This window comes from Elephas maximus, chromosome 4 (genome assembly GCF_024166365.1).
Source record: "Elephas maximus indicus isolate mEleMax1 chromosome 4, mEleMax1 primary haplotype, whole genome shotgun sequence".
NCBI classification, from domain to species: Eukaryota; Metazoa; Chordata; class Mammalia; order Proboscidea; family Elephantidae; genus Elephas; species Elephas maximus.
The window spans coordinates 8242165-8263295 of NC_064822.1; the positions used below are offsets into that span (position 1 = coordinate 8242165).

Genomic DNA, 21131 nt, shown 5'->3' on the forward strand with positions numbered 1-21131 from the left:
TGAACTTATTTTTGGCACTTCTAAGCTTGCATTTTCTTTTGTAATTCCTAAGACTTAAAGAGACAAATGAAAAAAATGCCCACATAGACACTAGAACTTAGAATACTGCATAAACTAAGGTTGAAGACATAATTTCCAATAGGCTCTGTATGTTTTCCAACAGGATTTCAACTCACAGTATCCTGCATAGCCTTTCTAGTAGAAATATATCCAAATAGATAGCTTTCTCTTCTAAACACTTACAGTACTTATTGTATGTTTTATGGCCATTTATCTCATTCTCCTGTTATAGTTACTTACATATACACCTTATCTCTACTATTGCATTATGAACTCCTGGCAGATAAAGAAGATAGTATTCAGAAACACACGTTTAAGCACTTAGCTCAGTAGTAAGGTCTTGATAAAGGACAACTGAATGAATGGGTGATTGAGTTTCGCTGAAGCAAACAAGTCTCATATTTCTAATAAGGTAACTGCAACATAGAATACAAATAAGACAGCTTTTAGAACTGGATCCTTTGTTTTCTTTTTTTTGAAAGTATCATTTTATACCAAAGATATAACTCAATGGAATTGAATAAGCAAAGGTCCTGCTTCCCCTGGTATACTTGCTATTTTGCAGTATAACCTTGCTTCTTCCGTGAACACTGAGTCACCGTTAACTTCAATCGAGTTTTAATCATTGTATATACTAAAGAGACCGTGTATTTCATGACAGTCAAGTATATCAAAGTACATGAAAAATAACAGGAGATGATACGTGAGTGTCTTATAATTTTACTAATTGAGGGTTAGGACATACACTCTAATGTGGAGTCTAAATTATTAGGGACTAAAGAAGACAGTAGTTATTTACTACCATATATAGAAACTAAATAAATACAAATATTCTCTCAGCTCAAAGGTAAGAATAATTACACTACTATAAATATAAGAGCAAATTAACTCAGTATCAGGAAGGGTAAGATTCTATAATAGGCCATACAGTCATGTCCATGATTGCTCTCCCTAGCCTTCTCTACTGTTTGTATCTATTTGTCAGTGAACAAAGTGTTCTATCAGAAGAATTAAACAAGTTATTAAGATATATCTACGATTCTGTTGAGTGGAAGACATTAATCTGAGAAGTCACACATTGCATCATAGCTATTGATAACACTAGAACTGGGAGAAGACATTGTACCGTTTCACTTTCACAAGAAGGCAAGTACAAGCCTGAAGGAAAAGATGCCTCAGTCGCCTACAGGTAATCATCACGTAATCAAACACGTGGTGGCACACCTGCTGCTAAGAGCTGCCTATACAGATGAAGAACACTTTTTTAAAAGTGCACACATTCAGTCCCTGCAGGAAAAATATACCCAAGAGTCACTCCAGTTAATTAATTAGTTTTTAATCACTGAAATCACAAGCAATTTCTCAATATGGTTTCAACATTTCTGGAATCTACGATGACTAATAATTATCTTTCTTATGTACTTTAAATTAGTTTGGGTATTAAAAAATAGCCCACAGAACATTTTGAGAGAAATTTATATAGACTATTTTAAATACTGGAATCCCTGGGTGGTTCAAACAGTTAACATGTTCGGCTGCTCACCTAAACTCTGGAAGTTTGACTCCACCCAGAGGTACCTCAGAAGAAAGGCTTGGCAGCCTATTTCTGAAAAAGTCAGCCACTGAAAACCCCATGGAGCACAGTTCTACTGACACACATGGGATCACTGTGAGTCGGAATCAACCTGACGGTATGTTTAATGTAAATTACTTAGCAGTTAATTAGCACTGGCAAGTTGTTTATGTTTATAAATTTATCTCCAATAGGTACTTTCAGATAAGGAGCCCTGGTGGCACAGTGGTTAAAGCACTCAGCTGCTAACCAAAAGGTCGGCAATTCAAACCCACTAGCAACTCTGCAGGAGAAAGATGTGGCTATCTGCTTCTGTAAAGATTATGGCTTTGGAAACTCTATTGGACAGTTCTACTCTGTCCTATAGGGTCACCATGAGTTGGAATTGATGCGATGGCACACAATAACACTTCCTTTCAGTACCTGACAGTTTAAAATAGCATAACTTAGAAATCTCTAATTTTACAATGACATCAATATTTTTTTCAGATGAATAGCTAATGGATTTACAATCATCTGTTGTTATTCTCATGAGGCGCCATCAAGTTGGTTCCAACTCATAACGTCTCTACAACATAACGCAACATTGCCCGGTCCTGCGCCATCCTCACAATTGTTGCTATGTTTGAGCCCATTGCTGCAGCCAATCCATCTCGCTGAGGGTCTTCCCTAGATAATTCACCTCAATAATAGATTTTATTTTGAAAATGTACTATTTTTGTTTTCTCCTTTCTAGTATTCATTCTAGACTAACAATCCAAAGTAAAAATACACAATATGCTTCATTTACTGAAGGGCTTGTCTTTAAAATAAGTCCTCACGTAGGATCCAGGCCATCGGTAATGCTAACCTAAAGTTACAAATCATAAACAAAGTAGCATATTTACAAGAAACATAATGGAAGTTTATTAACGGAGACTTTAGCATCCAACGTTGGATAGTCACGAGAACCTCACGATCTTTTTTTCTCACCACCAGAGGCTAGAGAACTGATGGGGGAGGGAAAAGGAGAGAACTCACCCTCCGTGACGCAGCCAGCCATCAGGGAATCAACAGAACAGACTGAATTAAGGCCAAGTTAGTAGCCTGCTGATTTCTAAGTACTTGACCTCACTATTAGAATCATTTTCTCAAAAAGTAAAGTGGTACAATCTGCAAAATTATCTCATTTGCTCCACTAGGTGAAAATGATTACAGGAGGAATGAGAATGAACTATCAAAGAACTCTGCAAGAAAATTGGACTGATAACGTAAGAGCTAGACTGAGAATGAAAAGTACCCTCTGAAGGGAAATCAGCGGAAAGTGGTAATAACAGACACTTCTGTCTTCCTGAAAAATGCGGGCCTATGCAAGCAGGTATTTCCATACTACCTGTTTTCAATTTAACCCAAAAAACCCACTGCCATCTAGTCGATTATGACTCATAGTGACCCTACAGGACAGAGTAGGACTGCTCCATAGAGCTTCCAAGAAGTGCCTGGCGGATTCAAACTGCTGACCTCTGGGTTAGCAGCTGTAGCACTTAACCACTATGTCACCAGGGTTTCCTTTCAAGTTAAATGTACCTCAAATATTATAGTTAAAAAACAAGTTCAACCAGCAACTAGAATGAAGTGTTCTAAAATAATAAAGAATCTACTACCTATGGTATTGTAGTCCTGTAACACTTTTATGATAGAAAGGAATTAAAGCTGATGGAAGTTCAGAGCATGTTGACGTGTCAGTGTACCTGAATAGAGAAAAGCTGTCCTTCTGGACAGCTAGTGCCAGGATTCTTCATCAGAAGCAACCATGTTCCCATGGAAGAAGAAATCACTTTGCAAAAAATAAAAAGGGAGAGGACAAAAAAGGGAGGAGCTGGGGTGAGCTCTGCTTGGGGAAGACTCCAGGAGAAGAACCAAGAAAGCCTGGCTAGGTACGCTGACAGACCAGGGAGAAGAGACACAGTGGATTCATTAATGGGGTGGACGCTGGAGATTTATAAAGACAGGACCATAGGATTGAGGGGTTTGTGAAATAAAACCTCGTCCACCTCCTGTATGAATCTATACAAAACCTCCTGGGCTCATACGCTTTTCAAGAAAATGAATTTCTGGGGGTGGGAGAGGAAGGTTATTCTTTAACAGCCCAGACTTATTCCTCTTCCATTTTCTCTTTTCTAACTTTCCAAATTTGGAAAAAGTATACTCTGTCCACCGTGTATGAATCTCAACCCTTCATTCAGTGTCCTAAAATATAAAACACGCACATACACACATCTTTCTTTGAAGCCTTTCTCAAAGCTTATGGACAATGCTTCTTAAAAAAAGAAAAAGATAAGGAAGAATACAGTCACAAGAAGCTAGGCATTGGAACACTACATCGCTGTACATGATTCCGGATGCATAATTAGAAATTTAACTGCTCAGATTATATTAAGGATTGCACCACTACATTTTTACAAGGTTCATTAGCCTAATTATACACTTAATTAAAACAAACTCAGTCACACATGTTAACATTTTCAATTCTAAGCATAAATTACAACCAATGATAAAACTGAAAATAAGTAACAAATGTTTTATTGACGTCTAAATTGGCTGAGTCAGACTGAGTTTTGCTTTGATAATGTAAACTCCCACAACTGCCACCCAGCTGTATGGAAATGATCGTAATTCCTCTTAATAAAAGCTGACACAGTTGAAACATCACAACTGTACTGCAGGCAGAGAGTGATGCCATCAACTGGGAACCACTCACCTAGCTGAACACGGCACACGTCAGCAGGGCGGTCCCCTACTTTTGATCCTGAACACACAGTGACACCAAGGATGTCAACAGAAGAAAGTTTAAAGGAATTCTAAGTTAAAACAAAATCTTAATTTTTTTTTTTCGATCTTTAATGGATTTGACGGAGTAGACCAAAAAAAGTAAATAGAAATAGGGAATTCCTTCAGATTAGGGCAAAAATGACAGGCACCGTACTACTACATTTAAAGGAGCATGATGTATCTAAACACAGAACACAACTTTTCCCTCTAAAACAGATGCATACATTATGGTCCTTTATTATGACAAACAAGTTTGCAGCCCAGAACGCACACTTGAAAACGTCCAGACGAAAGACCACAGATGCAGTAAAGAAAGTTTTTACAACGTCATTACATTGAGTACTCAAAGCTCAACAGTATATTTATTCTTTCAGAAGTGATACTGAATTTTAAAACTCTAACTGATCTGAAAAATACAAAGGTATAATAAAGCTTTTCTTAACACCCGAGCAAGTTCCAAGAAGTTCAAACTGGCTCTAATTCTTCATAAAAATATGCATCTGACCAACTAACAAGTGTGTATTGGGATTGTCAAATTTATGACATAACAGTAAATTCTCATCTCAGAATCATGATGAGCTAAAAAAAAAAAAAAAAGAAAAAAACCCAACCCATTGCCTTCAGGTCAACTCTGACTCATAGTGACCCTATAGGACAGAGTAGAACTGCCCGTAGGGTTTCTGACGAGCAGCTGGTGGATTCAAACTACTGATCTTTTAGTTAGCAGCTGAACGCTTAACCACTGTGACAGTAGGGCTCTCAGAATCATGACAGAAGAGAAAAATGATAATTTTCCTCCACTTTGTAGACAAATCAGCACCTGCCTAGACAACCAGAATACCAAGTCATGAGAGAGGACATTATAAGGCACAAATAGAAAATAACCTGAAATAAAATATATTTCTATGATTTGATCATTATTAGCTGTCATGGCCAACTACTCTGCTAAATGATTTACATATATTTTCTTATTTAAACCATAAGGAGCTCTAACGGCATGGTAGTTAAGCGCTCGGCTAACCAAAAGGTCAGCAGTTCAAACCACCAGCTGCTCTGTGGGAGGGATACGTGGCCGTCTGCTTCCGCCACATATTTACAGCCCTGGAAACCCTATGGGGCAGTTCTACTCTATGAGACAGAATTGACTCAATGGCAATGGGTGAAGCCATAAAAAAAAAAAAAATCATAAGAGCATCCCGTTTCTCATATGTGGAGACTGAGGCTAAGTGCAGTTAACTTCCCCAAAGTCTTAGTAAAGACAGAGCTAAATCCCCTCCCAGGTATCTCTGCCTTCAAAACTTGGATGGTTCCTAACAGCTTCTCTCCAAATAACATAAGCCTTAACATGTGGCCATGTCCATCACCAACTGACACAGAGAGGTGACGTACAATTTCTAAGTAGAAAAAATTAACTTTTTGTTTTGGATGTGTTATAGAGTGGAGTGATACAGATTAAGTGAACTAAGAGTTATAAAACTAACACTAGCATAGCCATCTAAATCTCAGTCAACAGGAGAGCCAATCTAAATTAGATGGATGAGTGTGTTACTTCTCAAGACCTTCCAAAGACGTCTGCTTGCTACAATTTGTTAGATAGAGGAACTTTGGTTTTCAGTTGAGAGGGAAATTATTTAATATGTGCATCCAGAATGCAGAAAGCAAACTTATTTTTCAATCCTATTCTATATTAATCTATTATAGGAATATATAATTTTAAATGGGGTCACTTTTATTTCAACTCAAAAGTATTCTCTTAGATGTGTGAATTTCTCGGCTTTAGATGGTGAAACTTACGGACAGTGTTGTAAGTAAACAAACAAGTCTACAAGTAAATAAAAAAGTCATGAAAAAAAAAGTTTAACATAGCAATTAAAGAGCTTTTTTCCAAAAGTGTGTTGATGCTTCATCTGATAGTTGGAATATTAAATTGAAAAGGTCAAAGTCATTAGTATGTAGCCTCTTCCTTTCACATCTTCTCTTCATTGAATGAAGTCTTTTCAGGACAATGCCACTAAGTTAAGCTCCATATTTAATAAGCAGATCAAGTGCCACTGCTTCCCTACGTGTTTTCTTCAACGAAATCCCAATATTCAATAATCATGACTGTCTCCACACCCCTACGGCACATGTCTTTTGGCACATATCATGCATCGTTTTATATGCATTATTTCTCAACTAGACTTTAAGTTGCTCAATGCCAAAGGCAAAATCTTATCTTTTCACAGGCTCAAGCCCTATTCCAGTATGTTGGTGGTGGTGTTTGCTGCCATCAAGCTACTTCCAACTCATAGCAACCCTATGTATAACAGAACAAAACTCCAGTGTACAACTTTATTTTTTTGACTATTATTATTATTTATTTATTTGGCTTTAACAAACAGAAATTTATTCTCTCACAGTCTAGGAGGCTGGAAGTCTGAATTCAGGGCGCCAGCTCCAGGAGAAGGCTTTCTCTCTCTGTCAGATCTGGGGGAAGGTCCTTGTCATCAATCCTCCCCTGGTCTAGGAGCTTCTCAATTCAGAGATCTCGCATCCAAAGGATGCACTCTGCTTCCAACACATTTTTCTTGGTGGTATGCTATAAGTCGGAACCAACTCGACGGCACTGGGATGATCCAGTATACAGTTTTATAACTTGCTTTTTAAATAGTTTGCATTACTGCTGAAAGTGAAGAGGGCTTGAAGGATTTATTTATGAAGATCAAAGACCACAGCCTTCAGTATCGATTATATGTCAACATAAAGAAAACAAAAATCCTCACAACTAGGACAATAAGCAACGTCATGATAAATGGAGAGAAGATCCAAGTTGTAAAGGATTTCATTTTACTTGGATCCACAATCAACACCTATGGAAGCAGACTCAAGAAATCAGACAATGCATTGCATCGGGGCAAACCTGCTGCAAGACATCTCTTTAAAGTGTTAAAAAGCAAAGATGTCACTGTAAGGACTAAGCTGTGCCTGACAAGCCATGCTGTTTTCAATCACCTCATATGCATGAGAAAGCTGGACAATGAATAAGAAATACCGAAGAAGAATTGATGCCTCTGAATTATGGTGTTGGCAAAGAATACTGAATATATTATGGACTGACAGAAGAAAGAAAAAATCTTAGAAGAAGTACAGCTAGAATGCTCCTTAGAAGCAAGGATGGTGAGACTTTGTATCAAATACTTTGAACAAGTTATCAGGAAGTATCAGTCCCTGGAGAAGGACATGATGCTTGGTAAAGTAGACAGCTGGTGAAAGAGAAGACCCTCAATGAGATGGATTGATACAGTGGCTGCAACAATGGGCTCAAACATAGCAACAATTCTGAGGATGGCGCAGGACTGGGAAGTGTCTCATTCTGTTGTACACAGGGTCACTATGAGTCAGAATCGACTTGACAGCACGTAACAACTACAAACAATGACAACGCGTTCCTATGCCGTTAGAAAGTCTTATTAAAACTCTTTTAATATAGGAAAACCATACCTAACATGAATAGACATGGGTTCATTTATTCCTTTATTGAATAAGCTTTACTGAGCAACAACCATGGGCTAGATCCTAGAAATATAAAAACGTATGTGTGTGTATATATATAAACATGGTTTTTCTTCCAAAGAAAACTGCAATTACTTTTCACAACCTTCTCAAAACTAGAAGCATTTGTGATTTAAACAAGAAGGTTATGTTTGACATTTAAATCAGGAGGAAATGAAATGATATCTGTGAAAAGTGATATTAAGGTAATGAAACAGTGTGAATAACGGGTTCCAGGTAGGGATTAGTTAACTTTATGTTTAAGTAAAACAGAAGATGACTTTGAAAAAAGAAAAAAAAAAAAACCCCACATCAAGGGGAAGATAATACCATCTTTGCTATGCATCTACCTGTCTCCATCTCTAGGTATCAAGAGATGGTCCTTCAAGGGAGGGGTCGGGGATGAGCAAACACATGCTAATCGTCACTGGTGACACTAATCAACCTAATCCAGCCAAGAGCCTTTGTAGGTAGACCTGGCAGGATCCTTGTTTAGAAAAACATTATATATCAGGTCACGATAATACTTACAAGGCTCTAAAATTCCTCCAGTATTAATTTCACAACTTGAATCACTATTTTCCTGAACTGTATTTGATGTGTGAGGTGTTCTGCATTCTGATTCTTCTCTTTATAGTATATAATTTCCATTTTCCAGTATTTCTTAGACTCTGACTTTTAAAAGCTAAATCAGAAAGCAACACTGACACGCACTTGTCAGTTTTATAAAAACAAGTATTTACTGTTTCTGAATTAGTTATATCTCCAAAGTTAGGATTTAATAATGTCAAAGTATGATCAGAATTTCTGCAAAGGAAGTTATTCTTGGAAATTTCAGCTTATATGCCATGAATATTTATTTTTTATTCCCACTAGATATATGTGAATTTCTTCACAAGTTCCACGTAATTTCTTCCTTTCTGCTATATTGCATTGCTTAATTTGCCCTTGCAGCCACCACGGAGCTGAAGCTGCTTCTTTTATAAGCTGGCATCACATTTAAAATCATCTTCCCCAACAAGCCAGCTTCACTTACCTACCTCAGACAATTCTTTCTCCATCAGCTCACAGAGCACCTACTGTGTAGCAACACTTACCACGTGATTATAATTGTGTGATTTCTCGGCTATCACTCCATCTAGACTGCTAATCCCTGGAGAAAGACCATGTCCTGTTCATATTTGCTTCCCAGAGCCTAACATGAGTTGGAATCAACTCCATGGCAATGAGTTTGGTTTGGTTTTTGGAACACAGGATTTCTAACACAGTAAGTGCTTGGGAAGGTTGTATTAACAGAATAAGAAAAATCTACTTCTATGCGTTTTCCTGAGAAAAAGGGAGATAGGTAGGTGGCTCTGGGATCCTGAAGGTCGGTATCTACAATTCTGAGCAGCCCACCTGCTTTCTCTCTCCCACCATCACCCTAACTCTAAAAAAAAAAAAAAAACTCTACAGGGGGATGAAAAACACAGGTGTTGAAGAAAACCAAAATAAACCTTTTTTGTTTCCCAATATGAAAACTGGTGACACCTAACAGGGGTTAATAAAGAATCTATTTTTGTTAAGTCTCTTTGTCCCCTATGTGGGAAAGAGGCACAAGGTTTTCTTATTAAGTGCCAAAGTAATGAGAATGAAAAATGACTCAGGTATAGAAATACGGAGCAACTTCCAGGTCTCCTGAGTGAGTTCCACAGGTCAAAATAGAAGTCCACAGTAACGAGCAACTGTGGTGGAGTTTCTTTTTCTATCTTATTCTTCCTTTGCATTAAGCTCTTCATCTATCTACTTTTAACTAATATCCTTTCCACAGTGAGGTAGAAAAATGTGTAATAAAGGGCAGAAAATAATATGTTTGTAATTGAAATGCTGGTTCAAAGCTGGGGCGTAACAATTAAATCTCAACTCTTGTGAGTTGTGTTTAGCAGTTAAAGGCATATTAATACTGTGAAGCCGTAACACATGCACAGCACCTTCTTATCTTTTTACCCAAGAAAGAAATGAAAAACTTCTTTAGAGATCATTTGAAATTCTATTTTTAAAGGAAATAAAGGCAAGGGCTATTGTGAAAACAACTAATCTTGTTTGAGTGAAAGTTCTCTGAAGAAATGTTAACACTTCTCTGGAGTTTAAAAAGAAAAACTGAAAGCAGCCACAACTCTGTGAATATAACACCACCCAAAATTCAAGGTGCGTTTCTCATCTTGATATACAGCACACACATTCAAGCCTCCCACTCCAGCAGAGTTGTAAATAAATCACAATTTTAGCTCCAGGACATTACATAAAGCAGTGCTTTACCAAAGAGATGAAAACTGGACTCACCACAGCTACTGACATCTACCAGGAAGGTAGTACAATTGTTCAAATACTCAGTAAAAAAAAAAAAAAAAAGTAATTACACATCTGCAATAGATATTGCATAGGTCTTTTACAACATACTAGACGTCATTCACTCCTTCACAACAGTTTTAACTATGTTGTAGTTCTCAGCCTCTTGGCTATGGCTCCTTTCCAGCTTTCCTCTATTCGTCTCCTCATGCAAAGGAAGTTAAAGTGAAAAAAGAAAAATAAGGTGAAAAGGAGGAAAGAAAAAAGAAGGTCAGAGTAGAAAGCCAAATATTTCGTAACTATATTTCAACAGGTAATGAGTAGACGGGTAAATAGGAGAAGATGAGATTAGACTTCAACAAGTTAAATGTGCATGGGGAGAACACCAATGCACACTACACCTTCCTCGTTGGCGGTGACAGCAGCTCACCAAACCTTAGTTAGAAAATCAAGTCACGGTATTTGAATATAGTAAGAGAAAAAACACAATAGATCTTTCACAGAAGATGAGCAATAGATCAAGAAAACTCATATAGCATTTGAAGTTTTTAGGGACTTTTTTTTTTTAAATAAAATAATGAAGTCAGGATTACCAAACAGTACAAAACTTTGACATTCGAAGGTGTAGGGATTGAAGAGAAGGTGCCAGGTGGTAGGGGATAAATCCATAGCTTGCCTAACTTTTAAAAAATTTCGAACATAATCGTAAACAATTTTCTGAAATTGAATAACTAAATAAACATACAAATTAAAAACAAATCTTTAACTAAGCTATCCAGGTCATTTTCATTGGTTAAATCTTTCTGGAAAACCGCTTGAGGAAGCTCTCATTAACTTTTCAAATCCAGCTGGAGTTCTGACTTTGAAGTCTATCATGAATTTATAGTAAAGTAAAATATTTGCAGGGATGTGATGAACAATACGTGTTTTAGGATCATTTAAACGCGTCGTTACTTAGTGTTCCTGTAAACCCTCTCTTCATCATCCTAAGTGCTTTCTGTGACTATAATATACATGTAGGAATGAGACAGCAGTTGCCCCCAAATGAAAATGTTTTCTATTAAGCATATGCTAAATCAACACCACTCTATATCTGAGCATAAATGAAGATAAAACACTCCACATTATGATTCAATTAAAAACCTCCAAGATACGTTACCTGCCGCCTCGAGCACTGAAAGGCACTACATGGATCCCCAGAGGCCCTCCATCGTTGGGAACTTGTACGAGCTTTACCATATCACTGTGAGACAATGATGAATGAAGGAGGATGAACGTGGACTGTAAACAAACCAAAACCGAAACAAAACAACAAAAAACCGCAACAACACAGACATACAATAAACAACGAAGGAGAAGAACACGAAAATCCCACCAAGTACGCACGCATATACATACATAGTCTTGAATATCAGCATGGGAATGAAGCAACATTCAACACTACATACCTGAGCACTAGTCTGATGGCATGGAGGGAGAGCAATCATCAGAAATAACTACATTAAAAACGGCACAGACCATTTCTCTCGGACCTTGTATGTAATGTAAGCATACATTTTGTAAGTCAAATCTATAGATTTCCATGGAAGTATTTCTATTGCCAATATCTACAGCAAGGGCTCTTAGGATTAAGTGAACAAAGGTGCTGCAGCTACACAGCATGTTATAATTTAGAAAATGGTCTTATATATACGCCACATTATTTGATATTTCCGATAATCTAATAAGGTCAAAGTTGTCACCTCTGGCAGTCCAGAGGTGAGCCAGCTCTCCTTATTACCCAGGACCCCATGACCACGGAAGTCACCATTTCCTAACCTGCTGTAAGAGCTCTGCAAAGGCAGGTGATGAAACCTCTACCTCAAAGCCAATAGACACCTGCTGACAATCAATTAATCTTCACAGACGTCTTTATAATTGAAATTTAAAGGCAGAAAGTTACCTATATGATAGGAAGTAATGTGAAATCATTTCTGTAACAACTACTTAGTACAAGAGGTATAACATTCTATACATGTTCATCAAGTCATTTCATTTCAATCTTCTCTATTAAATTAATAAACTTGGGTCTAATGAAAATTGGTATACTTTGGAGGATGTAAATTTTCCAAGCCATTTAAATGAGATTTTGCTTTCTCTATAGAGCCTTCTAATGTATATACTGTAGTGGAGATCTAAGCCGTACTTGTCTAACAACTATTATTTTAAAAAAGTATTTCAATTAAATATCTGTTTAAGTAAAGTGGATAACTGGAAATTATTATCAACAGATTTGTTAAAGGCCACACTACAGCTTTTATTATAGAAAATACAGATTTATATTTCTTAAAAAGAAACTTGAGGTTATCCTATGTGCTGTGAATGTACGGCTTACATAATCCAAAGGCTAACTATAATTAAAGACAGGCATATGAAAGACGAATGTATGTGCATAGATTTGATCACATACACTAATGAGGACAAAATAAAATTTTGCCATTCTGCCCAAATACCTACTAAAGTAACACTTTAGATTCTTTCTGCACAAAATTTCATAGCATTGTTTTAGATACTGTTAATACTATTTGAACATTGATTTAATCACTGGTTTGTCAACTAATAGTATTATAACTTTAATTAATTTTATTCCACATTCTTTCTAAAAGAAATTTTGAGGTGGCAAGCATGTCTTGAATAAAGATATTCAACACTGTGTATCAGCCAAACATAATCTAATTTTGAACTCTGTCAGTTCTTGCTGGGAAAATTCTTAGAGCCCTCCCCTGAAGACCAGTGAAGGCAGAATTAAGAGTAAAAAAAAAAAAAAGTACAAATATTAATATCTAGACTCCTACCTATTACACAAAGTAAAAAAAAAAAAAAAATTGGCTGCCCTCTCTGCTCTAATTACCAAAGGGAGAAAAAGTTCTAAGAACTTCTTCCATTTAAAAATACCAATATTCAAGCTAATTGGAAAGCTGTGATAAAACAGGAAAATTTCTCTTTGTCCTTTTATATTAAAATCATGTTCAACATCCCTAACCTATGACCTCTAATTTTTTCATCAAATATCTTGAAAGATTCTATTTCTTCAAATAAAAAAAATTCTAAAATACAGGCAGTCCCCGAGTTACAAATGTGGGGCTTATGGACAACTCTTAACTGCCCTTTAATATTACGTAAATTTGCCCTCGCTTTGAAACAATTGAACCAACCCCTACTTGAAACAAATTCATCAGAATCACCTTCACTTGCTGCGCTTGTAGCTTTTAAACCATTGAAAAGACTTCCAGCCTTTTCTTGCACTAAAGGAAGGCTAAAGAAGAACCATAAGCACCTGTTCCAATTTACCTACAAATTTGAATTAAAGACTTAAAGACACAGAAACGAATCTCGTTCTAAACTGGGGGCTGCCTGTATAAATACTGGTTACATGATCCAACTGCTTTTTCAAGTAAAGTATGTCTATAATTTTTCTTTCAATCGAGTAAAGCTGAGGAACAAATGACCAAAATACTGACATACAAAAGCAATCTAAAAAGTTAGAGTGTTCACAAGGCTGTCAACACAGCAAACAGTTTAAACCAAATACTATTTTATATAATAATTTAATAGTATTTGTCAAAGCATGAAGCTCGGGACAGGTACATGGGAAGTTCCATGCTATGCTTTTTACATCACATAATTAACTCAACAGACGAAAGATGCTCTTTGGGAAAACAAAGCAACACAAGTCATGTGTTTAACTAAACACAAACATTCTGCATGCCATATGCTTTCGGAATACTTGCTGCCATCAGTGATGCGACATAAATGTTACATATTTAGTTAAAACCATCAGTAACTTACTCCAGAGAGAAGCTGGGCATATTCTCCAAACCAGTGTCAGCATGTCCAACTGGTTCAACACGGCCATTGTCTTCTTCTGTCCCATCCTCATCCTAGAGACAGCACAACACAAAAAGAAGCATACTTTATGTTAGGTTTATTTCTATAACGTAAAAGGGAACTGGGAAAACTACAGCCTCACAAACATTAAGACCATGTTAACTAGGTCTTTCATTTAGGGGAGATGACCTTTAATGTTAAGATGGATGGGTGTGTGTGTGTGTGTGTGTGTGTGTGTAAAGCTCTATTTTAAAACAGTCTCCTGAATTAGCATATCCCAGGAGGTGAACAAAGTATCACTAGGATAAGGAAAGAAAACACGAGAACTCCAATTTATGTAAACTTTATCTCATTTTTATTTAATTTTTGGTGTATGTTTATGAAGTAATTGTATATTACTACAAGCTGATGATACATTAATAATACATGAAACTCTAGGGATGCAAGTTCAAAAATCTTTAGTGGTATGGGTTTGAATCAAAACATTTGAGACCATTATAAATTTTATCTTTTACCAGTATCTTCAAAATCCCAACAGCTAGTTCCTCAGTTCTGGCCATCACAGCTTGTCATAAAGGGCATACACTGGGCACATTTCCCACCTACGTCCTTCCTTCTGTGAAATTTCACATGAAGTTAGCTAATTATTAGGAGGTATCTGTAAAGGCTCTGATGGAGACCCCATGTGTGTCACAGCAAAACTGCGCTCCATTGTTTTCAATGCTATAACCTTCCAGAAGCAGCTCACCAAGACTTTCTTCCAAGGATCCTTTGGGAAGACTTGAACTGCCAACCTTTCACTAAGCGGTCAAGCGCTTAACCTTTTGTGCCACCCAGGGGGGTTGCCATGAGTCAGAATTGACTCAAAGGCCACTAGTTTGGTTTTTTGGTTCATAAAGTTACTAAGACCTCAGCCATAAAGACCCAATTCTGTTGACTTGTTTATATAAGACCAAGCATAAGAAAAGGCATAAACAGAAGCGTAATCAAACCCGCTCTTGTATTTTTCCTTTTATGAAGACAGTATTTTATAAAACTTATGTTTCTGCACATTACAGAAATTGGGTAAGTATGCTGGTACTCCAAAACGTGCATGTGGAATGAAAGTGGTGGTTCAGAAAAATAAATAAATGCCACCCAAGAATGTGCCTTAATACACAGTCCTGGCCATTGTTTTTCATTAAAGAGTTAACTAACAGTTGGCTTGGCTTTCTAAGATCATCTGACCAATAACAAACATGCCTGACTGATATCAATGGTCTTATGAATCAAATTAGAACATTTAAAAAGATTTAGATTCTCCAAACACAGTGGCGAAGAGGCCCACACGTTCTTCACCTTGGATTCACAGTGTCTGGCATATAGTAGGTACTCTATTTTTTGCTAATTAAAGCTATTTCTTTGAAGTTTATATGCATAATTTATGTATACATGTAATTTGGTAAGTTTATCATTTTTGCTATATAAATTTGCCAGCTATGTGGATAGACAAGGCCACCATATAGATCAGAAGCATGACTCAGGATTTTGTTAGAACAGGCTGGGACACGTGGGATTGCCCAACATATGCGCTGCATTCCGCTCAAACCTAGGCTCAGGGCTTTATTGGTGGAACATTTGCTCAAGTATGTGTCTGGTGTATATTAGAAAAGAGAATCTACAATTTGAGTAAAATTTTATATTTTTAAACACGTCTTTGAGAGATTCATACATAAATTTATATGCTTTCAACAGAGACATCAATCAACAAAATAATAAGCAAGGGTTACAGGTTTGGGACACAGTGTCAGACAATATATTAAATTATAGAAGAGCTATTAAGGCAACACAGAGCCACTGGTAATGTACAGCTGACATTTCCTCTGAGGATCTACCAAAACAAGAAGCTGAATGCACTGAGCTTTTCTATGAGTGGTAGATACGCTCCATGCATCCTGGATGGCCGTGCACCGCATGAAGCCAAGCTACTTGAAGACTGATGAGCCTGTGTTTTGAGAGCCTCTAATATGCACTTCTTAGTCATCTACCTCTCTTAAGCACCAGCATGTAATAGATTTCAAAGGTTAACCAGCATCTTGAACCTGCCTAAGAACTGCATTGTGAATGTAAACAAGGACTCCCAAAATGATGCTTCTCCACTGGGAGTGGGGTAGGGGCGACAGCAAACGTGACTGTTTACAAATCAGATGCAAAACATAAAAACAATCTTAACAAGTAAAAGACATTTTGTTTCAGGATGCATTAATAATTTAAGCACCACTGAAATGCCACCAAGATGTATAACCAGTTGAAACACCTTTTGTTGCACTATGAAAGAGCCACATAAATGAAATGCTCCAAACTACAGTGATAAAACAAGAACGGATAATTTACACGTTCATTGCTCCCACAGTGGCCATTATCAGGCTCCCACGAGCACGCAGAATATTATTTCACGGAGCTGCATGTGGTGTTCAGTTTGGATTGCAACATTCGCTGCCCTGAGGCTGAGCGGCAGTTGCTGTGGGAACCACAACCTACAATTTCCCAACTTTTGGATGTGTAAATATCAGCTCCGATATTGCTTTATTCTGTTGTCTGGTGTTTTTTTTTTTTTAAGCTGTGACTGAATATTAACAAGAGTTATACACTGAATTCTATTATAACCATTGTAAACTAAGATGAATTATTTATTTCATATCAATATTTAAGGATTATAGCCCTTAAAAAGTGTTAATGAATTTCCATGTGAGTTGATAATACTTTCTTTTTCTTTTCCCTTCTCTCTATTTTATAGTAGAGCACAGTGGTCAAGAACTTGGGCTTGAGAGTTAAAACGACCTAGATTTGAATGCCTACTCAACCATTTGTTAACTTTACAGCCTTAGGCAAGTTATATATCCTTTCTATATTTCTACCCCTTCTGCTGTAAAATGATGACAATAAAAACATCCACCTCTTAAGACAATTATAGGAATAAGAAAGACAAACCATGTCACATAGTGATTGTGACACACACTGTCTAATAAATATTAGTCAATTTTACTGAAGAGAGAAATAATAAATACACAGTATACAAAATACAACCCAATAAGTGTTTTAGGGTAATGACACACAAAGCATTTTAAGAAGATATAATCCATCCACACTCTGTGCCTAGCAACACAAATACAAAACATAAAACATACTGCCTATCAATTAGATATAAAACATATTATCTATATTTTAGAAATTTTCATAACACCTAAAATTTATTATGTTTTGGTATATACAAAGTACTTTCAGTGTAAAATGTCTCTGGAATAAGAAAACAAATAAAGAAAAAAATAATCTGAATGCTATATACAATTAAGTGAAAGATAGAGCAAGGGGAAAACACTGGGTTTCTGGTTGAAGAAATTTTCAAGAAAAAGTAGATGTCAAGAACCCTGAAAGGTCTGAGGTTTTACCCTACTGGAAAGCTCACAAGTTAGTCTGCCACAGTTTCGCGAATGCTTACAGAAGACACAAGACTCCTGGGTCAGAGACAAAGGACTGTTTATACTTACAGCAATAGCAGTAGCTAGAGTATCATCCTTTTTGTCCTGGGTCCTCAGGTAAAAATTATCACAAGGTGATGTGAAGAGAAGCAGGGGACACCAGCACACACAAGGGACCCCTGAGCCTTGAGGACCCAAATCTTTTATACAGGACAGTAAACATGCCTACTCATTGCTCTGAAGAGTGAAACTATGTCTATTTTCCAGAACTATCCTTGAAAAGATAGTCCAGAACAAAGGTAGTCAGAGCCTCTGTTCTCAAGATGAACGGAAATGTAAGAGAACCATGGAAAACTGTGTTCCAAAAGCACTGGCACATAGTAGGATGTGTGTGATGAGTAACAGATTGGAACTGGGATGATCGTTAACATTTACCTCTGCTAGATAAAACCATTACCTTCAATGTTGACTAAAAATATTTTTCAGTGTAGAACTATTTGCGCAAACAAAAAATTAAGTGTGAAAGTTGAAAAAGTAAATGAATTTTCAGATATGTAAGGACTTTATTTCCTATGGACCCTTTCTTACAAAGCTATTTTTGGATGTGCTCCAGCAAACTAAGGAAGTAAACTAAGAGGAAGGCATTGGATCCAGGAAATTCAATCAAATACTGGACAGCGCCTAAGAAAGTTCCAGAATGGAGGTGATGGGACAGTCTAGGAAAGCAAGAACCAATTCAGAGCAGGAGGATGAAGAGATAAGGGAAGTCAGTCCCCATGAAAAAAAATGAAATTAATAAACGGTGTGATATTTTTTAACATTTCAGAAATAACAGGCATTTTGGTAGACTGGATAGAAAATATAGGTGAAAATTACAGCTATATACAGAGACAACAAAGGAAAAAAAGAAATTAACTCCAGGAAAAACAAAAGAAAATACGTAAAAGAGGACATTTAAGAATATTGCCTAATGGGTTATCCACTGAGCAATTCTTACATAGCCATAATAATGTAAATACAGGCTAATGATTCTAATGAAACAATACTGAGACAGGATGGGGACAGGGAGAGAGGAAATAGCCTAAAAAGAAAAACATTCATTTTCCATAATGAGAGTCAAAAGATATCAGTAACTGGTAATCAGGAAACAGCAACATAAATATATTACTTAGTAACATGTGAGTAAACACAAAAACAAACAATGGCACAAGCTGAAAGTGGATGCCTCTGAGAGAGACACTCAAGGGCGGGGAGGAGTGGAGCAAATGGCCTCGAGTTTCTATTGCAGACCTTTCATGTTATTTACTTTTATCCAAGTATATATCTGAAATGCACATCAGAGGGTAGAGGGTCTTCGTAGGCCCAGCTAAACCTTCAGACTCAGGAGACCCCCACAGGCATCAGATTCACTTTGAAGGCCATAGGACAGGAAACCCAGCTTGTCAGCAGAGCAGGACCATGTTTCCTCGTTAGTGGGAGTAGTGTTCATAGCCATAATCACAGTGGTCCAGGAGCTATTCCCTTAGCTCCCCCAGATGACAGCTCAGGCATAAGGAAAGAGACTCTCCCAGGTGGTTACAAGAGCTACCCTGGTTTAAAAGCCTTATGACTCAAAGAAGTCAGTAATTACCTCCTGAAACAATTCCATAGGCATATCTGCTTGTCAGATACTTATTTTCTGGGTCCAGATGCAATTTACAAACAAGGCGCTTTCACCGTACAAGCATGGTGTCTGCACTGTGTAAGGGAGCCTAAAAATTAACCAAAGCTTCAGTTCTTATACAGAAGAACACATTTTATTAACACTCTGCCTACCACATTATACTGATTTAAGCAAAATTTTTAGACAATGAAAGGGTCAAAGAAGGCAAAGAAAAGAATACGAATATTTTAGAAGCCTGGGTGAGAAGGATGAGTTTCAGAATGAGTAGAAATGTCTAGTAGACAGGTATGGATAAAAGTGAGTCATTTATCCTTTACTCCCATTAAACTAATAATCTTACCCTCTTCCATAATACAAATAATGTGAAGGCTAGCCCTCAACTGAAGAAGCCCTCACCGTGGCAACAAATGATACATTCTGAAATCATTAACTCTAACATAAACTTGTGTGGTCAAGAAAACTAGATTTAGTGCTTGCTTCGGCATCACATGTACTAAAATTGGAATGATACAGAGAAGACTAGCATGGCCCCCTTGCAAGGATGACATGCAAATTTGTGAAGCATTCCATATTTTTCATTGTGAAAATGTCTATTCTACCCAAGTGATCTACAGATACAACGCAATCCTGATCCAAATTCCAATGGCATTTGTTAATGAGGTGGAGAAACAAATCACCAACTTCATATGGAAAGGGCAGTAGCCCTGGATAAGTAAAGCACTACTGAAAAAGAAGAACAAAATGGGAGGCCTCACCCTACCTGATTTTAGAACCTATTATACCACCACAGTAGTCAAAACAGCCTGGTACTGGTACAGCAACAGATACGTAGACCAATGGAACAGAACTGAGAAGCCAGACGTAAATTTATCCACCTATGAGCAGCTGATACTTGACAAAGGCCCAAAGTCTGTTAATTGAGGAAAAGACAGTCTCTTAACAAATGGTACTGTTTTAACCGGATATCCACCTGCAAAAAAATGAAACAAGAATCATACCTCCCACCATGCACAAAAACAAACTCAAAATGAATCAAAGACCTAAACATAAAATCTAAAACGATAAAAATCATGGAAGAAAAAATAGGGACAACACTAGGAGCCCTAATACATGGCATAAACAGTATACAAAACACTATTAACAATGCACAAACACCAGAAGAGAAACTAGATAACTGGGAGCTCCTAAAAATCAAACACTTATGCTTATCCAAAGACTTCACCAAAAGACTAAAATGATAACCTACAGACTGGGAAAAAAATTTTGGCTACGATGAATCTGATCAGTGCCTGATCTCTAAAATCCACAAGATACTGCAAAACCTCAACCACAAAAAGACAAATAACCCAATTAAAAAATGGGCAAAGGATATGAACAGGCACTTCACCAAAGAAGACATTAAGGTGGCTAACAGATACATGAGGAAATGCTCACCATCATTAGCTATTAGAGAAATGCAAATCCAAACTACAATGAGATACCATCTCACCCCAACAAGATTGGTTTTAATCCAAAAAACACAAAATAATAAATGTTGGAGAGGTTGTGGAGGGACTGGAACACTTATACACTGGAACGTAAAATGGTAAAACCACTGTGGAAATAGATTTGGCACTTCCTTAGAAAGGTAAAAATACAGCTACCAAAGGGTCCAGCAATCCCACTCCTTGGAATATATCGTACAGAAATAAGAGCCCTCACACAAATAGATATATGCACACCCATGTTCACTGCAGCACTGTTTACAATAGCAAAAAGACAGAAACAACCTAGGTGCCCATCAATGGATGAACGGATAAACAAATTATGGTATATTTACACAGCAGAATACTACACAACA

At 37.0% G+C, this 21131-nt stretch overlaps 1 protein-coding gene and 1 non-coding gene across 21 annotated transcripts in view; one reads left to right on the forward strand and one right to left on the reverse strand.

Moving 5' to 3' along the window:
- PARD3 (par-3 family cell polarity regulator) overlaps positions 1–21131 on the reverse strand; it is an 870612-nt gene that overhangs the window by 383304 nt on the left and 466177 nt on the right. For all 20 annotated transcript variants that reach the window (XM_049885016.1, XM_049885003.1, XM_049885008.1 and 17 more), the window contains 2 exons: positions 14132–14223; positions 11463–11546 (listed from right to left, as the gene is read on the reverse strand). In XM_049885016.1, the coding sequence (XP_049740973.1) occupies positions 11463–11546; positions 14132–14223 (176 nt within the window). The remainder of the gene's footprint in view (positions 1–11462; positions 11547–14131; positions 14224–21131) is intronic.
- Positions 19761–19867, forward strand: LOC126076638 (U6 spliceosomal RNA). The gene has a single exon (XR_007517563.1). It is a non-coding gene; the product is annotated as a U6 spliceosomal RNA (small nuclear RNA).